The sequence below is a fragment of the Hibiscus syriacus genome, unplaced genomic scaffold (genome assembly GCF_006381635.1).
Source record: "Hibiscus syriacus cultivar Baekdansim isolate YM2019G1 unplaced genomic scaffold, ASM638163v2 tig00117034_pilon, whole genome shotgun sequence".
Taxonomy (NCBI): Eukaryota; Viridiplantae; Streptophyta; class Magnoliopsida; order Malvales; family Malvaceae; genus Hibiscus; species Hibiscus syriacus.
In genome coordinates, this window is record NW_024063533.1 from 2,642,355 (window position 1) to 2,660,064 (window position 17,710).

At 35.6% G+C, this 17,710-nt stretch overlaps 2 protein-coding genes and 1 long non-coding RNA gene across 3 annotated transcripts in view; 2 read left to right on the plus strand and 1 right to left on the minus strand.

Moving 5' to 3' along the window:
• Window positions 1-818: 818 nt before the first annotated feature.
• Window positions 819-6,053, plus strand: LOC120196815. Its single transcript, XM_039198534.1, has 5 exons — window positions 819-1,271; window positions 1,350-1,414; window positions 1,531-3,378; window positions 4,407-4,536; window positions 4,910-6,053. Exons 1-5 carry the CDS (start codon window positions 1,115-1,117, stop codon window positions 5,650-5,652), a joined length of 2,943 nt encoding a protein of 980 aa, XP_039054465.1. The 5' UTR covers window positions 819-1,114; the 3' UTR covers window positions 5,653-6,053.
• Window positions 6,054-6,174: 121 nt separating this feature from the next.
• The window catches only part of LOC120196809, a 28,432-nt gene continuing 16,896 nt past the window's right edge, over window positions 6,175-17,710 (minus strand). The window contains exons 3-4 of the long non-coding RNA XR_005523216.1: window positions 14,842-14,847; window positions 6,175-7,076 (exon numbers count right to left, since the gene is read on the minus strand). This is a non-coding gene — a long non-coding RNA (uncharacterized LOC120196809). The remainder of the gene's footprint in view (window positions 7,077-14,841; window positions 14,848-17,710) is intronic.
• On the plus strand, window positions 9,636-17,681 carry LOC120196806 (plastidic glucose transporter 4-like). The gene is made up of 14 exons (XM_039198524.1): window positions 9,636-9,941; window positions 12,126-12,237; window positions 12,656-12,723; window positions 13,109-13,241; window positions 13,327-13,426; window positions 13,508-13,620; window positions 14,458-14,551; window positions 14,651-14,804; window positions 15,378-15,524; window positions 15,801-15,874; window positions 16,621-16,709; window positions 16,835-16,949; window positions 17,235-17,412; window positions 17,498-17,681. The coding sequence occupies exons 1-14, from the start codon at window positions 9,683-9,685 to the stop codon at window positions 17,512-17,514; spliced, it is 1,653 nt and encodes a 550-aa protein (XP_039054455.1). The 5' UTR covers window positions 9,636-9,682; the 3' UTR covers window positions 17,515-17,681.

Sequence of the window (17,710 nt, forward strand, 5' to 3'; positions counted from 1 at the left end):
ATTTAAATTGTTCAATATCCGAAAAGAACATTTTGGTATATGTGGATAGTGTACTATCTGTGGTCCGTTTGCTACTTTGAGTAGTCCAATATTTTGTATATTTGTAAATATTATTAAATATTTGCATTTGGTATGTTATAATTTTTTCATACGTTCATTTTATATTGTAATTTATCTTTATTTTTTATTGCATGTATTAGTGTATCGTTAATTCATGTTTTAAATTTATGGATCCAACTTTCATTTAAAAAAATCATATTCCAATGAGGATAGAAGTACTATGAATTCTCATGAATAGAAAAATAAGGTATTTTACATAATTTAATATTTTAATAATTCACTCATAACAATATATTTTTCATTTGTATAAAATTTTGATATAAGGTTTCCAGTGTTGAAACGTGTTAGTTTTAGTATAAGCAGGCTGTAGCTTTTTGTTCATGGAGTTGACTACAAACAAAAAGCTTTTTTCTTTCTTAAGCAGTGCGCGTGAAACTGATCTGCGACAACAGCAGCAGGAGATTAGGCGTTTTCAGAGGTCTGTTTTTTACTGGCGAATCCAACACCTTCACTAGTTCCGTCCAAAATCCATTTCAAACCTTTTTCATCTCATCGGTCTTTTCAGTCCGATAAAACACCCCATTTTCTCACTCCTTTTCAGCCCATAATTCCTTCTCTTTTTCTGTAAAGAATCTTTTTACCTTTGCGTCAAGACATGTAAATAGGGACTAAAAAGTGGAGAACCCTTTCCTTTTCACTGCTCCTTTTCTTGTCATTTTCTCTCCATTATTGTACGGCTTTTCTTTTTTTCCTTTCCCTTCGTGGGATTCTCTTACTCCTTTGCTACAGTGCTCCTTTTCACCACTGTCAGCCCTTTCTTTGCTTTGTTAGAACTAACGTGTCTTTTCCATCTCTTTTTGTTCTTTAATGGGTTTATTTTTTTTGAAGTATGTTCTTTAATGGGTTTAGCATTTTCTATAGTGGGTTGGAATGGGGTTGGATTAGATTGTTGGGTGTGTTTGTCAGATGATTAAAACTAGAGATCGTTTCAGCATTTCCTTGGATCTTTTGTAGAAATTTTTCTGGGTAATTTTTAGTGTCGGTGCTAAGCAAAATGAATGAACTAGCGGTGAAAACACAGTCGTCTCTAGCTATAACGGAGAAGAAGCCTTATAGGCCTGGTGGTTGTGTAGGCATTTTCTTTCAACTCTTTGATTGGAACAAAAGATTTGCGAAGAAGAAGTTTTTCTCAAGAAAATTACTCTCTCCTCGTAAGTTTATTTCTTCTTTCGTTGCTTTTTGATTTTTTTTTCAAATTGAATTTGTAATCAACTGTAATTGTTTCTCAGCCCGTACCAAAGCTTCAAAAAGCTTTGAAGGAGATGAAAAAATGCCCAAATCCAAACTGCATTTGGTATGTTCTCGGAAATTTATTAGATGGTTTTTTTGTGTGTGTTTTAGTTCATAAATTAGTCACTTATTTTGCTTATATAATGATGATAAAATTGATTTTATGAGGAATTTTGGTAGATTGCTGATGAGAACTGTGGGGGTTTTCCGAATGTGAAGAAAAATGGTAAACTTTTTAGTGTAGGAGAAACGGATCAAAAGCATGAAATGAAAGCTCCTGGTTTGGTTGCTAGGCTAATGGGATTAGAAGCCATGCCGGCTTTGAATGGAGAAAAGCCTCATAGAAAAGCGCTGGCGTTAGGTAGTAATTCCGATCTTAAAGATGAGAAAATGGTGAATTTTCAAGGTGGGAATAGCGGGAAAGATTTGGATTTACCTAAAAGTAGCTCGAAAATTGAGCCTCGGTCTCCAAAGATTCAGAAAATAGAGCCATATGATAGACGGATTGTCACTAAGTTTGGAGCTGAGGCATTACAAATTAAGAATGTTTTGTCTCGATCGAAGAAGCATCATCATCATCATCATCAAAAGTTTGTTCCTTCGGTAAAGAGTCCGAGGATTTCTTCTGCAAGGAATGCTTCTAGGACATCGAGGTTGATCGATGCAGCTGCTAAAATATTGGAACCAGGGTTGCAAGCGACGAATAGAGCGAAATATTCTCTTGTTTATTCGAGTAAGAATGTGGCTGCGACTGAGGGAGTTCAGGTTGTGTCACCAGACGTGTTGGAACAATCTGCTTGTAATATTAGTATTGGTAAGTCTTTGCCTGGCCTAACATCATGCAAGAACTGTGGCAATTTGCTTGACGTTGTGGAGTCTAGAGCAAAGTCAGAGGATCAACCATTTGTTATTCCTTCCTCTGCTCCAAATTTTGCTGATGCTTCTTTGCAGGGATTAGAAAAGAGTTGGCTGAGGCCTTCGCTGTCCTTTTTTGATCAAGGGAAAGAGGCAATTCTTCAGAGAAGCCATGACCAACCATTATCTTTTACTAGCCAAGAAGAGAACAGTGTACAATCAAGTAATGATTCTGATACATTTAGAAGTCCTATATCTCAAGAAGCTCAAGCTCAGTGGAATTTAACAAGCCAACCTGGCAAATCCCAGAGAAATGAGAAGTCTCATGTTGCTAACAAGCTGAGGAATCAAAGTCATAATCATATATCACTAGACAGGGATAGAATCCCAGTGAAGGCTAAATTAAATAGTCTTCCTAGTAGGAAAGGTGTTTCAAGCGCAAATGCTGTTAGCAGGGCCAAAGATTTTGTTGCGCTGAACCGAAGTTCAAGTAGTCGAACCCAACATAGAGTGCCAATCAAAGTGGATAGTGCTCCTATTGAAATCGAGAGAAATTCCTGCAGGGTTCGAGATGACTCCTTGTCTCAGCTATGGTCTCCGGTAAGAAAGAGGAGGACCAATAGTGTTAATGGGCAAGCAGAAACTACAGGTTTCATCAATTCCTCTATTGGAAAAGAAAAAAATGATAAATATAATCCGGTGACTAGGCGAGAATTGGTACATGGAGCTTGCAGCATGGACCAAACATATGTTAAAAGCAGATCAACAAGCCAAAGAACTGGTAAGGGAGCCATGGATAAAAAGGACACCGGTATTATTTCTTTCACATTCAGTTCTCCATTAAAGCAAAAGCATGGCGTTTCCATGGAATTGAAGGGGCAAAGAAAAGACCCAAATGAAAGCACTGTCCTCCAAAGACGTGAAATATTGGAGAACAATTACGAAGAAACATCTTTGCCGAAGAACTTGCCGCTGACAGGAGATGCTTTAAGTGCACTTTTGGAACAAAAGTTGAAGGAATTGACTTCTCAAGAGGAGGATGAACGGAAAACTGGTTGCACCCTACCAAAGAGATCAACCGCCATGATTCTCCAGGAGTTAATTTCTGCTTTAACATCAGGGCAGCCTAACTCTCGGAGTGGTCACCTTTTCAGTTCAGATATCGGTTTCCAGGTTGGTGTTTATATTCTGAGGCACTGAATTGTCCTTCCACTGGTTTATGCACTGAATTTGATGTTATATCTTTGGTCTCAACTTTAGTTTTAGATGTCTCTGTACGACACGTGTCTTGATAATACCAGGGTACTACTTATTACTAATAAAATGCATGTAGGAATCATAATAACATTTTTCCAACCCTATTACCTGGATTGTTGTTCAGTTGCTATGTTGCTCCCACTAACTGTGTCCGGTTCTAGTGTTCTACACATGATTAATGAGATAGGATCTTCAAGGATCCTCCAAATAAATGGAAAAACTTAGGAAAACCTAACCATGCTCTTATTGGATTTATATCCGCATCTGAAACTTGGAACTGAGTCCATGTAACATAGGTCAACAGTTCTTATTCCTTGAGAGTGGGATCAGTGTTCACCATCCAATATTCAACTCCTCCATCCTGCATAGAAAGGGCAAAAGCAAAGTTTGACAGTCTAGTCTTATTTAGATAGTTGAAATTTTGGACTTTTTCCACGTTATTACAGTTTTATAAATACACTGCCTAATTGCTACTGAATTGGCAAAAATTAATTGAAGAAAACTATGCCTGTCTGAATTAGATTAACCAGAGTTCGTAAAATCTGCAATTTAACTAAAAACTTTGTCCCATATTCAACCCTATTGAATAGAAACAAGACTGGTGTTGCATAGCTACAGTTGTTTAAGATTGCAGCTCATTGACTTAAGCTGTTGAAATATCTATGGATGTTTTATAGGTACTGTGGAACCGTTGAATAGTAATATATGCAGTTTTCCTTTCACTGGACAGACGATTATTTCAGAATGATGGTTCCTTATTTTGTCACCAATCTGCATATTTTGTATTGCTTTTACTTGAAGTTTGATTAGTAGTTTTTGGCTGTTAATATGGTTTTCTCATGAAGCTTTTGTGTGTTGCTTGAGGGTTTGGGCATTGATAACTTCTATTCCTGCCACTTATAAATTGACATTTTTTTCTAAAATATTATTTCCTTATTTCTTAGACTGAAGCAAAGGCTGAAGGGACTTCAGCTGGATTTTCTAACCATGGTAATCATTTTAGCCCCGGTTCCGTTCTTGAAGCTTCTTTTTCGAACAATAGTTATGTTTCCAGCAGCATCGATGAAAGCTTAGGTAAAAATTCAAAACCTTAGCCTTAAATAAGCCCTTTTATTTTTGTGTCAAGAAATGTGTCTGCTTTTCAAGGAACTTATGCGGTATTGTAGTACTAGAAAATGCAGATTAAAATGAATTCATGCACTGCTCTGATTAGATCTGTTTAATAATTTATTTGAATATTTATTATTTTTTAATTGAGTTTTTCCTCAGCTTTTTAATTTCAAGTTTAGACTTATAGTAATTCTTCTTTATGCTACGATAAACTATTTTAACTCGTGTAAAAATTAATCTTTTGCCTTATGTTAATACTTACCGAACCATAGCATAAATTATGTGGTTTTTCTGTTCCCCATTCAATTTAGTTTTTTTGTGTATTTATTTGGTTCAGGACATAGGTTACAACCAGATTCATTGGATTTCTCATATGATGAACCACAACAAACGGAACCTGATGCAGATCTTCTGGATTCTGCAACTTCATTGGACAATGAAACAACTGTTAATGAGATGATCATTGATCTTGTCAACCGAATTTCTGCTATGTTGCATGTTGTCAGTAATTTTGGTCTTGGATTATCTGGTGACAAGCTTATCCATGCTAAAGAGGTTATCTTGAAAGCGGAACTGTTGTTTGGAAATTTGAATCCCCAGGATTCGGGTAGGACAGATGATTTTATCCTGGCTCCTTATATATATGATGAAGTCGAGACTCTTGTCGCTATCATGCAGGTAGATTTCAAGTCTGTTCTTGGTATCGATCAATTCAAAGAAAACAATCAACTTCGGGGATTTCTGTTTGACTGTGCAATAGAGTGTATAGATTCCAAATATGGTCCATACTGTAACTCGGGATTCAGACCTTGGAGAAGTTTGCCGTATTGCGTGAACTCAGGAAAGCTGATTCGAGATGTTGCAGTCGAAGTTAAAAGGTGGATAAAACTAGTTGGGATGGTACCTGATGAATTATTAGATTATGAGATGAGTTATTCACTGGGGAAATGGACAGATTTCAATATAGAGGCATACGAAACTGGTGTTGAAATGGATTGGGACATTCTTCAAAACATAATCGATGAAATTGTCCATGACCTGGTCTCCCCACGATTTGCATACAGTCCCTGTGATCTGTGAGTATCTTGTATATCATGTTGACATGCAATCAGTAAATTATATTTTTGAATTCTGATCAAGACCAAGCTGGTGAATTTCTGTAAAAGATGGATCTATGTTGATTTGCTTGAAATATTCGTGTTCGACACAATATTCGGACATGGGTGCAAGGATATAACTGTTTAAGAGGACACTCCTGTATCGGATGCTTGCTTAAACCGAGTCCAAGTAGCATAAGATGGGATGGAGGATGGTATTTTTGCTTTGGGACATTAGAGTTTATGTATATGAGCATTTGTACCTGTATAATCTTTCATCTTCTGTGTAGCTTTTAACTCCTGTAATAGCTGAACAAACTTGAAGAACTACTCATTAGTTGTTCCCTAAATTGGAAGGCAAATTACTCATTCATTTAGTGGTCTTGATAGTTCGTATATTTGCGTTTTGTTCATATATATTTCGGAATTCAAGATGAATCTAAAGTTTTTATTTTCTTCAAGTAAAGATGAGCAATGCAAATATCAAATTGCAGATGCACTGAAATACTTAAACAGCGAACCCTCTTCTTATATTTGCAGTCAATTCGTGAAAATAACAAACTAATAAAAGAATTTTTAACCTCAAATCTCTCTAAAATACGAGAACCAAGTAATCAGAATCCTTCAAATTCAGAGCTTTCTTCCTCTCTTTTTTTTTTCTTCTAAAATAATCTGGCACTACTCTTCCCTCCCCTGCTTCCGCCGTTAATGGCCTTCAGTTCTTCAACATTTGCATAACTCTTGCTCGTCATCACCAACCTTCCCTTCTTCTTCTCCCCAGAATTTGACCAATTCTTTCCCCTCGAAGGCGGCGTCATTTCAATCCGCCCCATGACCTCCGGCCTCGGGTTCTCTTTCCATAAAGTGGCAGAAAAATCCGGCACTGATTGAGCCAAAACAGAGGGCCCTTTACTCGAAACCCCTGAATTCGAACTGAACTTCACTTGTTTCTTGGTTGGGGTTTGTTTAATTCAGTTTCTTGTTGCTTCGCTTTTGACCAATTCTTTGCCGTTCTCGGCGGGGTCGATTCAATCCCAACCGACGGCTTCCGGTTCTCCTTCAGTAAAGTGGATGAAAAATCAGGCACCGATTGCATCAAAACAGAAGAACGTTTAACGGGAATCCCCGAATTCGAACTGAATTCCACTTGTTTCTTAACTGGGGTTTGTTTGAATTCGGTTTCTTCCCATTCTTGTAGCTGCTCAAACTTCATTCTCAGCTTGTTTTCTCTCAATTCAGCATATGAACTGTATCTGGGACCTCTTTCGATTATATGATTCTGCGAAAGAATGAGAGAAATGGGTCGAGGAAATGTAAAAGCGGTTGAAAAGAAGGATTTGAATGATGGGTTTGATGCAGAGAATCGATCGTGTCCGCCATTTTCGATGAAATTGGAAGGTTTTTTTTCTCCCAGATGTGATAAAGATATTGAGTTTGCAACGGTCTGATAAAAAGAGAACGAAAGTTGGATTTATTTATTTTGTTTTCAATTTTTAATTAATATTGATTCCAACGTTCTTATTTTGATGTGGGTCCCGGTGGGAATATAATATCAGCCGTTGGATAAAATCTTTCGATCATGGATCTAACTACGACGTAATTAAGGCTTCCCAGTTTAAATACTTGTTTGGTCTACTCTAAAACAAATGCCATTATTTTGTATAATAACCAGTTCCTTAAAAAATACTTTAGAAAACAAAAATAAGGGAAATATATATATATATATATATATATATATATATATATATGATCCCTGACTATAGGGTGCTACTTTGTTGAGTTCCCTAACTATTAAAAGTTATAAAAAAAGTCTCCCGGCGTTGTTTTGTTGAGGAGAAAATAACCTCAGTGACCAAAAATCCCATATAATATACGATTTTGACCAATTTTTTTTGGATTTGCCAAAACGACCAACAAAATCGCAATGCGATTTCTAATTCGCAACGCGATCTCCAGTATCGTAAATTCGCGATGCATTTCGCGTTGCGATAGTTGAAAATCACGTTGCGGTTTTCTATTTCGCGTTGCGATAGTCTACAGTGTCGTTGCGATTTTCCATTTCGCGTTGCGATAGTCTACAGTGTCGTTGCGGTTTTCCATTTCGCGTTGCGATAGTCTACAGTGTCGTTGCGATTTTCCATTTCGCGTTGCGATAGTTTTAAAAATAGTATTGCATTTGTTTCTTAAGAATTTTCTCTAAAAAGGTAGTATCCGCGCGGACATGTCGAAGACACGTATTACCACGACCACGACCACGACCCAAGACGAGACGGCGGCGGCGGCGCGCGAGAGTCCCCCTTGTTCTCTTTCACTCAACAAGGAAGTGCAAAATCCAAACCTTAAATACCATTCACAATATTGTTTCCCAAACTATGTGGGATTGAGCATTACCAATAGTAATATCACGGATCTTACACTATCATATCAAACTATATCACATAAGAAAATCTATAAGAAAGAGATATTTATACAATGTTCAACTCATAAATTATTTTATCAATTCATAGATAATAGAGTCTCTTTAAATATTTTGAAAGATCATCAAGCATAACATTCAGGATCATTAGTCTCACTCAATTACTAATCACTACCTCTCCTTCAAGCACCTCACCATCCTCTCTCCACTCTTAAGTCTAATCATTGTACAATATAATTCATTAAACAAATTATCTCGATCTCACTATCTTTTTATATATCAACACGTAATTATTTAAGTCGAATAAAATACAAAGACTAAATATATAGAATTTGGCTTATCTTTGAATGTATAAAAAGCTGAAACTACTATAGGATTCACCATATTAATGAGCTGAACATTGTATAAATATACTCTATTATCTAAGTGTTGGTAATGCTCAATCCCACATAATTTTGGAAACACTATTGAGAATGATATTTAAGATTTGGATTTTGCACTTCCTTGTTGAGTGAAAGAGAACAAGAGAGACTCTCGCGCGCCGCCGCCGCCGTCTCGTCTCGTCTCGTCTCGTCTCGGGTAGTGGTAGTGGTAATACGTGTCTTCGACACGTCCGCGCGGATATTACATTTTTAGAGAAAATTCTTAAGAAACAAATGCAATAGAATTTTTAAAACTATCGCAACGCGAAATGGAAAATCACAACTTTGCGATACTGGAGATCGCGTAATGGTCAAAATCGTATATTATATGAGATTTTTGGTCACTGAGGTTATTTTCTCTTTATTGAGTCATCGACTATTAAAAGTTACAAAATGATCATACAATTATTCATATGTTCCAAACTCGTTATTTTTTTTTTAAAAAATAATGGTAGTCTGATCTGAGCATTAACATGTTGACTAAGATATGATAAAATATGATCTCATAATCTTAAACGAATATCATATCTTAGTTAGCATGTTAATGTCTAGCTCAGACAACCGCCAACTTTTTAATAAAAAATGACAAGTTTATAACATATGAATTGTTGGGTGATCATTTTGTAACTTTTAATAGTTAGATGATTTAATAAAATAACACCTTATAATCATGGAACAATTTGTATACTTAACCCTACAATAAAGATACACTTTTTAATTACCCGTAACACTTCTGCAAATCTAAATCCAAAATCAACGCCACGTAATCATAGATCCATCCATACAGACACTCACTGAACTCGATTACCATTTCCGTTTTAGTTTGTATTTTTAACTTTTACGGCTTTGATCCTCTTAAATTCAAATTAATATAGTTTTCTCAAACTGGTAAAAGAAGAGTGTGGTATTCAATTGAATTTTCCACCAAACATCTTCTTCTTCTTAGACGGATTTTCCAAAGGTTTCCATCAAAACTCCACCATCCAAACAGAACTTAGAAACTGGCTCCTCCTCTCTAATCTTCCTTTCGATTTGGTAATCCCATTCTCACTATCGTTTCTCAGTTATTCAGTTTTCAATATTTATTTCTGGATTTTAATGCTCTATTTTCCCCCAGACTGCTTTTACTTGGCGGTTGGACAGTCTTTTTCATTTGGTGAATTAGCTAATTCAGAATGCAGGCGTCGACGCATTTATTAAAAGGAAATTTAGAGTTTGAGATTTCAAAACGGAGAGATTTACATTGTTTTGGTGAAGTTAAGGAACGGAAGTCGACTTTGAATCCTAATCTTTGCATCCGAAGGGGTTCCATTTGTAGTGATTTACGTTCTGGTGCCGTTTCAATGGGAGCTGAGCTCGCACGTGCCAGAGATAGTATTGAATCCGTCGTTCAATCTTCGATCAAATCTCGATCTGTCAAAGCTCAGGCTTCTGGTCTGTTTCTCCTTCTCCCTCTCTTGAATGTTTTTAATCATCGCATAATAATGAATATTATACACATTGCATATTTAGAATATTCCAATTGCTCCAGCTTATTATCTGCGTTTAAAAGAATGTTATTAATCACAAATTTAGAATATTTTTATGTATATGAAAAAAGAACTTTGGACGGTCTGATAGTTGTAGTGAACATCATTTGAAGAAAGGAATGATTTAGGTTCAATTTGGTTTTTAAAGGTGAAATTGATTTTTAATTTTGATTCTTCCTTTTTCCTTCTTTAAAAATCAATGGGAAATTAGGATAGGAGCTAGAAAACTTTTAGGGTCAGAATTAAATGATAATTTTTAAAAAGTTTATAATTTTTAATGTTTGATTCATGGAAGTTAAGATTACGATTATCTGAATTTAAATTTGTTTTATTTGAGAACACAAGATTACATAAAAGTAATTTTTACCAAATTGTTCTTTATGATGTATTTTATTTAACAAATTTAACTTCTAATATTAAATTGAATATTTTGTATAAAATCATTCAACTATTTCTGTTACACTATCTAATGTTACAAGAATTTTATAATTAACATATTATTAATATAATTAATAAATTAAGCAATATTTAAAAATAAACTTACAAGCTAATAATCTATAGAGCAAGTGGTTAAAAGCTTTCAGTGGACACTTTATATCTCCTCTAGATTATGGGTTCAATACCCATTAGGATTAAAAATTTTCATTCCTCCTCCCCTAAGTAGGATTTATTAAAAAAACTTACATAGGTAAATTTTACATATATATAATTTATCTAAGTTATATATAAAAAATTACTCAATTTTTTTAATTAATTAATCAAATTATTGACCTGTTAAACAATTTGGTCAAGAGTCAATAAAAAAATTCATTGTCAAAACTGAAAATTACTGATTAATCCTTAAACATTAATCAAATCATTTTATGAGAATTTTGTTTATTCTTGAAATAAACAAATAATAAAGAGGAAGATCTAAATAATATATATATATATATATATATAATTTTAGGGGTAATATGGTCTAAAATGTTATTGTTCAACCAATGAAATAGGTGGGAATGACATTCCCGCCATTTTGGTGAATATTTCATTGTTGGTAATTATCATTCACATGGGGTAATGCTTGCAAGCCTTTTGTCAGAATGCACAACAACAACAAAACCCTATTTCCATATATAATGGGGGTAAGGGGAGGTATGATAGTAGGTTGCCCCCAACGTCAGGTTGAGAGCAACTTCCGTGGAAGACCTCCGACAGTCAGAAAATTTTAAAATAAAGATAAAATGCAATGCATGTATAAATAAATAAATACATAGTTGAACAGTCTTCATATGCAATCTTCATATGCGCATCTGTAATGAGAAGTAATCCCAAGTTGAGAGACAATAATGAACAATTTCTTCAACCAAACACACCCATAATTATATAACTTTTAAAGGGACTAAACTGAAATTATGTCATTCTGGCGCCAAAAATGCAATTTTACATTCCCTTTATAACTTTAGATTTTGAAGGGATTAAACTTGATATTTTACCATTTGCGGGGCCAAGGTCCCTGCCCCTGCCCCTGTGGAAAATAAAAAGGCAGCTTTTTTATAAACTTTGAATTTTTTGGAGTGTTGATTTGTTTTTAATAAAAAATGTACTTTTTGCTTCGAAACATAAAATTGAAGTTGCAAAAACAATAGCCAAAACAACAGGAGCCTAATTTTTTGCTAGTGTTTGAATGATTCGCACAAATTTTTATTTCATGAGGTTGGGCAGCCATAATATTTCATATAGCACCATGGTGATGGTGTTGTTGGGGGATAGCTAGTTACGTTCTTCATTCTTGCAGATTTTATTAACAGATTTATTCTTCTGTTAGTTTCAAATAGCAATTCTTTCCACTAAAATGCATTAATATGTGCTTGGTTACGTTGGTACGATGGGTATATGCTACTCTAGAGATGCTTCTTACCAGATATTAACTAGTGTGTGCGTCTGTTATTGGACGAAGGTATACTTGCTATTCAATTCATTGATCTGCACAAGGGTCATTTTCTAAGCATCTGAGACTCCGAGTCTTCTAATCATTGTAAAAGAAGTTAGTTTTTACAATCTGCTTATCTATATTAGTAAAATTTCCAATTTGATCAATATATGGCAGGTGATCTTGAGGATTTGGCACCAATCAACCCTCGGAAGAAATCTGCTGGATCGGTTTTACCATTTTTCGGTGTTGCTTGCTTGGGAGCTATATTGTTTGGTTACCATCTAGGGTATGTCCCATTTCGATTTAGAAGGAAAATACTTTCTTTTTTTGTTCTACATGTCATTTTACTAATCTTAGCATCTCAATGATATGCTTGAACACTCTGTTCTGTGGAAACATATAGTATGCTCTCCAGTAATATCAAAGCTTCAGAGAAGTTGATTATGGTTCATTTTTGTGAGTTCCAAAAACTTTACGGTGCCTGCAATAAGGGATGTTTGTGAATGTTCCCAGTGTTTTGGAAATATACGAACACCGCAGTTGACTGTTTTGAGAAATTAAGCGAAGAATCCATATTCAATATTTGCCAGTTGGATTGCTACGCTTTTTTATGCTTATTGTTTGTGGCTTTTTGCATGGCTTTTGATAATGTGACTCACTTCTTATATCCCCTCCTTTTTTCTCATTTCTTTTTCTTTATTCAGGGTGGTAAATGGTGCTCTTGATTATCTATCTAAGGATCTGGGAATTTCTCAAAATGCTGTCGTACAAGGCATGTATCGTGATCATTAGTTACTGTGTTTTTCAATCTCTGATACCATTTATTTTCCTTCCCTTTTTTTGTTTTGTCCCCCACCCCACCCCTGAAATTTTACATTGAGTTATGGTGTCCGATAAGTCATTCCCATAGCCCATTTAGTGCTGAAGAATATTTAGTGCAATGAGTGAAATAAAGGGCATTCAATTGAACCCATTCCGTCCATCTATAATGGTGTTTTTGTTTATAAAAATGAAGTGGCTTCACTTGTAATTGTTCAAGCAACGTCACAAGTTGTTGGCCTGCTGTTTTTCTTTCTTTTTTCACTTTTGGTTATTTTGATTATATGTCTACTCTGAATTATCTAACTTTTCTAATCTTCTTGTTTTGATTTGAATAGGATGGGTTGTCAGCACACTCCTTGCTGCTGCTGCAGTGGGTTCTTTTACTGGAGGAGCAATGGCAGATAAGTTTGGCCGAACACGAACTTTCCAATTAGATGCTATTCCACTAATCATCGGAGCAGTTCTTACGTTTGTTTCCTTTCATTAACTATTGCTTGTTAACTCTCATAACTTTGCTCCAAGCTAATGTTCCTAAATGACTTGAATGTTTCAGTACTATAGCGCCTAACTTCCAGACTATGATAATTGGCCGCTTACTGGCTGGCATCGGTATTGGTATAACATCTGCTATTGTACCTCTTTACATATCTGAGGTAACATTTTCTGATCCTTACTGTTTTCTTCGATGGTCTAGCTTTCTGAAAACAGCTGCTTACATTCTTTCAATTGGTCAGATCTCACCGACGGAAATCCGTGGTGCACTTGGATCTGTAAACCAACTTTTCATATGTATTGGGATTCTTGCAGCATTGGTGGCTGGATTACCTTTATCAGGAAACCCAATATGGTATATTATTCTAACAATTTTTTACGCCTTCTATAATATGTTCACTAGGAACATATCATGTCATTTGGCATTAGCTATGTCAAATTATGGTTTTTGCTATATGTTTGTACATGTACAATCAACCATGAATCCAGAGAGATTGCCTCTTCTAACTTTTGGTACAAATGTGGAAATGCTTAAAACCTCTTTCTTTTATGTAGCTATATTTAGTGGCAAATTTTCCCTTTCTAGTCTTGAAAACGTTTCTTCCTCTCATTTGCACCTGTTGACGGAAAATTATGGAGGATTTAATTGCTTTGCTGCTTTTGTATTTTCTTTTTTATTTCCCTCATTTGTTTTGCTGGCACAAAAGCCTGAGGGTAACCTTTCTTTTAGTAATATGGTAAAACAAAAAAAGCACAATAGTGCAATATGATTCATGGGTCAATCGAGTGGGAATAGGCTTCTTTGTTGTTCACCCCTTTCTGTAATCATACCATATTTGTTGTAACTGTATGAAGCTAAGCATTTATCTCAATCATAAGTGTTTGTATCCCTTTTCTCAAAGAGCTTGGCCCAAATCCCCCTTCCCCAAAAATTGTAATAAAAGATAGCTCCATCCAACTAGTTGGAATGTCTATTTTTTTAATATTCTTTCTGATCAATCTTTATTTTGTGTCTGTTTGTCTTTGTGAGATTAAGTGAATAGGTCAACGTAATGCCTTCATCAATATACATCTTAATGTCCTGTATAATGTACCAAACTTTTAGTTAAGAATTGTATTTCTTTTGCAATTAAATTTTGTGTCTGCTTAAGCATTTGCCATAACTGTTTTTATCTTTGTTATTTTTCTATAGGTGGAGGGCAATGTTTGGCCTTGCTGTTGTCCCTTCAATTTTATTGGCAGTAGGAATGACATATTCCCCTGAAAGTCCTCGGTGGCTTTTTCAGGTTTCTTATTGGACTTCTCGGTCTATTTTACATTTTTTAACACCTCACATTGATATATATGATATTGACTATTATTGTTTAATTACATCAATTTTGCAGCAAGGGAAAATTTCTGAAGCTGAAAAATCTACAAGAACACTATATGAAAAGGAAAGAGTTACTGAGGTTATGTATGAGCTAAGTAATGCAGGTCAGGGTTCTACAGAACCAGAAGCAGGATGGTTTGATCTATTCAGCTGCCGATACAGGAAAGGTTTGCCTGAATATTGAAAGCTACCATAACTGGATACCAAATGCTTGTAGTGCTACCATAACTTTAGTATTGCTACTGGACACTACTAATAGGATCAGATGGTAATATCGGAAAATTATCATATTTCATTTTAAACCTATCGTACCATGTAAGAAAATGACCTTGAAGGGACAATGTTCTCAAAACATATTATTTTAACTTTGAAGGGTTGTTTCAGCACCAGTCAATCTAGTTTTTCTTGGTTCCCAAAAGATGACAAGTACTTAATGTCAAGGTTTAGATTTTGTTTAATCATCCACACTACTTTCCATACCCTTCTGCAGTTTTTTCTTAATGCCTTGTTGATCTATGATGAAAAACTCAAGGGTCGAGGATGTAATATAATTCTTTTCTTTGAATTTCATTTCTTCTTTCCCGTAGCTAGTATAGCTCATGATGGACTTTTTCTGGTTATTGAATCAGTGGTCATATAATTAACTGATTATCCTGAACCTGAAGTCTACACCTTCACATATCTTATGCTTTCTATTGTATAATGGTAATTTTCATTCTTGTCTTTGTTTTCTTCTGTAGTTGTGAGTGTTGGTGCTGCACTTTTCTTGTTCCAACAGTTTGCCGGAATAAATGCCGTGGTGTATTATTCTACAGCTGTCTTTCGTAGTGCTGGAATTGCATCTGATGTTGCTGCTAGTGCTCTTGTTGGTGCATCAAATGTCTTTGGTAAGTCTTTAATCATTTTTAAAAAGCATAAGTTCTTGGGGGAGGGGGAACCAAAATTCATGTAGGAGATTTAACATTTGTTTCTTCGACTCTTCATTTCTCTTGAAGTATTTGTGTTTTCCCCTGCATTTAAAACATATACGAACATGAATGAGTATGAGGATATGATCCCCAAGGACTCTTCAAATACATGGAAATATTGGAAAAAATGAGCATGCCTGTGTTGAACACATACCCATGTCCGAGTAACATTCCTAGCTAGTGAAATTCTTGCAGGCACAGTTATTGCATCCTCTCTGATGGACAGACAAGGAAGGAAAAGTCTTCTAATCACAAGCTTTGCCGGAATGGTAGGCTTTTTTTCGCCGTAAAGGTTCATACTTCCATGTCAGTGTGAATTCCATTGTTAAGCTCTTTGAAACAACCACCTGCATTTGTATTTTGGGCCTTCAAACACATAAACACTCATTTTCATTACATAAACTTGCATTTTCTCCCCTTTTCTTCTACATCATGACCAATTTTCTTAAACTGCAAGTAATCTTACTTTATGCAATCAAGTTTTGGTTCTATAGGCCCTTATTCTCTCTAATTTCAAAAGCTCACTCGGATTATAAAACCATGTTTGTTTATAGCACCCAATATTAATTAAAGTGTCCAATGGGAGAACATTTTTCATCATTAAGTAGCCGGAAGAGTTCACTTCAGTATCTCAGAGCAAGTTCTCAAGATCACTTTTTAGCTTGCTTGTAAAACAACTCCGTTTTGAATCTGTACCATTTATTTTTCCTCCAATTTCATGGATGCTTAAATGGATTTTGACTGAAAAATGTAGAATTTTGAAGAGCTACGATTGCGAAATAGCATTTTGGTTCACCGTCCAATGGTTGAATAAGTTGTCTACTGATATTATTTCTGCTAATATGGATGGCCTTAGATTTTAAACCATGATGAATATTAGTTAGGTAGAGACTAAATGCGAAGCTTACAATTACAAAATGATATGATGCATGGTTTTCTCATCAGATTCTTTTGTAAGTAATAAATCCTTTCTTTTTTCGATGGCATGTTCCTCGGTTTTATTCGGCTCGCTAAGGGTGCATCAATGTTGCTGTTGTCATTGTCATTCACTTGGAAGGTTCTGACCCCCTACTCTGGAACGCTAGCCGTTGTTGGGACTGTTCTGTGAGTTAAACCCTTTCATGCAATTAATGAATCTCCTCAAAGCTTCTAATTGTTTTGATGCCTGTAATCATTGTCGCCTCCTAATGACCAGAGATCTAAAGCTGATTTTCATTTCTTTTACACAGCTACGTCTTATCGTTTTCGCTTGGTGCCGGTCCGGTGCCTGCTCTTTTGCTTCCCGAAATATTTGCTTCCAGAATCAGAGCAAAAGCAGTGGCTTTATCGCTTGGCATGCATTGGGTAAGTCGCGATAAAAAATTGGCCCAAGCATTTTGATATATACTCCGGCATGTAAATCCCTGCAAGCATATTGGCATGTAGATACTTCAATATGATGTGGTAATCGTAATGCAACAACGATTCTTTCTTAATACGAATTCCTCCGTTGCATATATTTTTCTTTAAAACAACATGATCTGAAAATGTTTGCCATATTTATCTAGTATTCTTGATATTTCTGCTTTCATCTTTCGATTGAGTGTATTTCTTGCTTTCATGTCAGACTTTGTTTTTCGGTTCTTACAGATATCGAACTTCGTCATCGGCCTGTATTTCCTGAGTGTTGTGGACAAGTTCGGAATCGGTGCAGCATATACAGTATTCGCCGCTGTCTGTCTTCTTGCTGTCTTGTACATAGCTGGTGCTGTCGTCGAAACCAAGGGGCGGTCATTGGGAGAAATTGAGCTTGCTCTTAATCCTTCAGGTAGATTCAGAGAATAAACTCCATATCTCGTTAACACTTATCTCGGTACGTGCAGTCACATGGATTGTGTCCGTTATCTCTGTAGGACTTTCTTCATCCTGAAAGTAATCAGCATGTGTTCTAGCACTTGGTATAAACCGTCTGAGGTTTTCAAACAGGATTCTATAGTTTGGTCTTGCACTAATAAGAATATGCGAGCTTATGGTTTTGTTTACAAAAGAGGTCAAGGATCATAAACCTGTCGGATGTTACCTCAGAAGGTAGATTATATAAATAAATCGAATCTGATCTAGAATTC